Here is a 1,361-nt window from a genome sequence, read left to right on the forward strand (position 1 = left end):
TCACATAGTTTCCTACATCTGTCGTTTTCTGTGTTCTGATTCTCTAGTATAAAAAGCTGTTTTACACCAAAAATAAGTTCTATAATAATAATAGCTCAAAAGTTAAATTAAAGTTACAAACTTTAGCCAATTGTTTGATTTGCGCAAAAAAAAAGAGAGCCAATTATTAAATTTTATACACTTCAATTCGTCTTATTGACTACCTCCTTGGTTAATGTAAACTGCACATAACTCTGATGTTATTTATGGGGAAAATGTTTAAAATACAGTTGCAAAATATTGCAAGATCAACTTACATAACTCTGATCTATAATTTACCATGGTCATTATATATTTACATTTAGGAGTCTTTGTCATGCATAATTCGTAACCATGTAAGCCCTTCACTTCAGCTGCATTAAACTAGAGTTTCGTCGATTTATTATTGTCTGGTGAATGACACAACCAAACCAAACCCTGATTACACATTCTGGAAGCGTCAAGATCGCCTTCTCTATAGTGCTCTCTTGGGTGCTATGAATACCTCTGTTCAACCGTTGGTGTCCTGAGCCACCACTATTGCTGAAGCATGGGCGACGCTTGCTGATACATTCGCCAAAGCCAGTCGCATCCATTTTAAACAAATCAAAGACCAGATCAAGATCTGGACGAAAGGTAACAAATCTATTGATGAATATGTATGTGGTTTAACTGTCCGCTTTGATGAGCTTGCTATACTTGGAAAGCCGATTGATCATGAGGATCAAATTGAGAAGATTCTTGCTGGTCTTCTTGATGATTACAAGTCGGTGGTTGATCAGATCGAAAGCAAAGATTCCCCACCCACCATCACCGAAGTTCATGAACGTCTCTGCAATCGTGAAGTAACACTTTGCGCTGCTGCCACCTCTACTCCATTTCCGACCTCTGCTAATGTTGCTCAGTACAACCGTCGAGGTGACTATAACAACAACAATACCTACAACTCTCGCACCAGCACTCGTTCATCGCCATCATTGTCCCGCTTCAACAACAACAACTGGCAAGGCAATGGCAACAAAAACAATTCCACCCGCTCATTCCGGCCATATCTCGGCAAGTGTCAGATCTGACACACACAAGGACACAGTGCACGCCGCTGTCCATAGCTCCACTCCGTTCAAGCCTCTCCTCCCCAACGCTACAACAGCATATTCACTCCATGGCAGCCATGCACAAACATGGTGGCTAACATGTCCTCTACGACGATTTTGGATAGTGGTGCCACTCACCACATCACATCTGACCTCAACAACCTTACCATTCACCAACCGTATAATGGTGGTGATTGATAAACTCAAATTAATCCCTGGAGCTACTCTCTCAAACAAGAGATCATTGTA

General features: G+C 41.1%; 1 protein-coding gene across 1 annotated transcript; it reads left to right on the plus strand.

The window, feature by feature from the left end:
- Positions 1 to 549: 549 nt before the first annotated feature.
- LOC104774314 lies at positions 550 to 1,091 on the plus strand (the record flags this gene model as incomplete). The annotated part of the gene is made up of 1 exon (XM_010498947.1): positions 550 to 1,091. A coding segment is annotated over one exon (542 nt), but the record flags the coding sequence as incomplete, so codon positions are not given.
- Positions 1,092 to 1,361: the final 270 nt, after the last annotated feature.

Source organism: Camelina sativa, unplaced genomic scaffold, assembly GCF_000633955.1.
Source record: "Camelina sativa cultivar DH55 unplaced genomic scaffold, Cs unpScaffold02364, whole genome shotgun sequence".
Taxonomy (NCBI): Eukaryota; Viridiplantae; Streptophyta; class Magnoliopsida; order Brassicales; family Brassicaceae; genus Camelina; species Camelina sativa.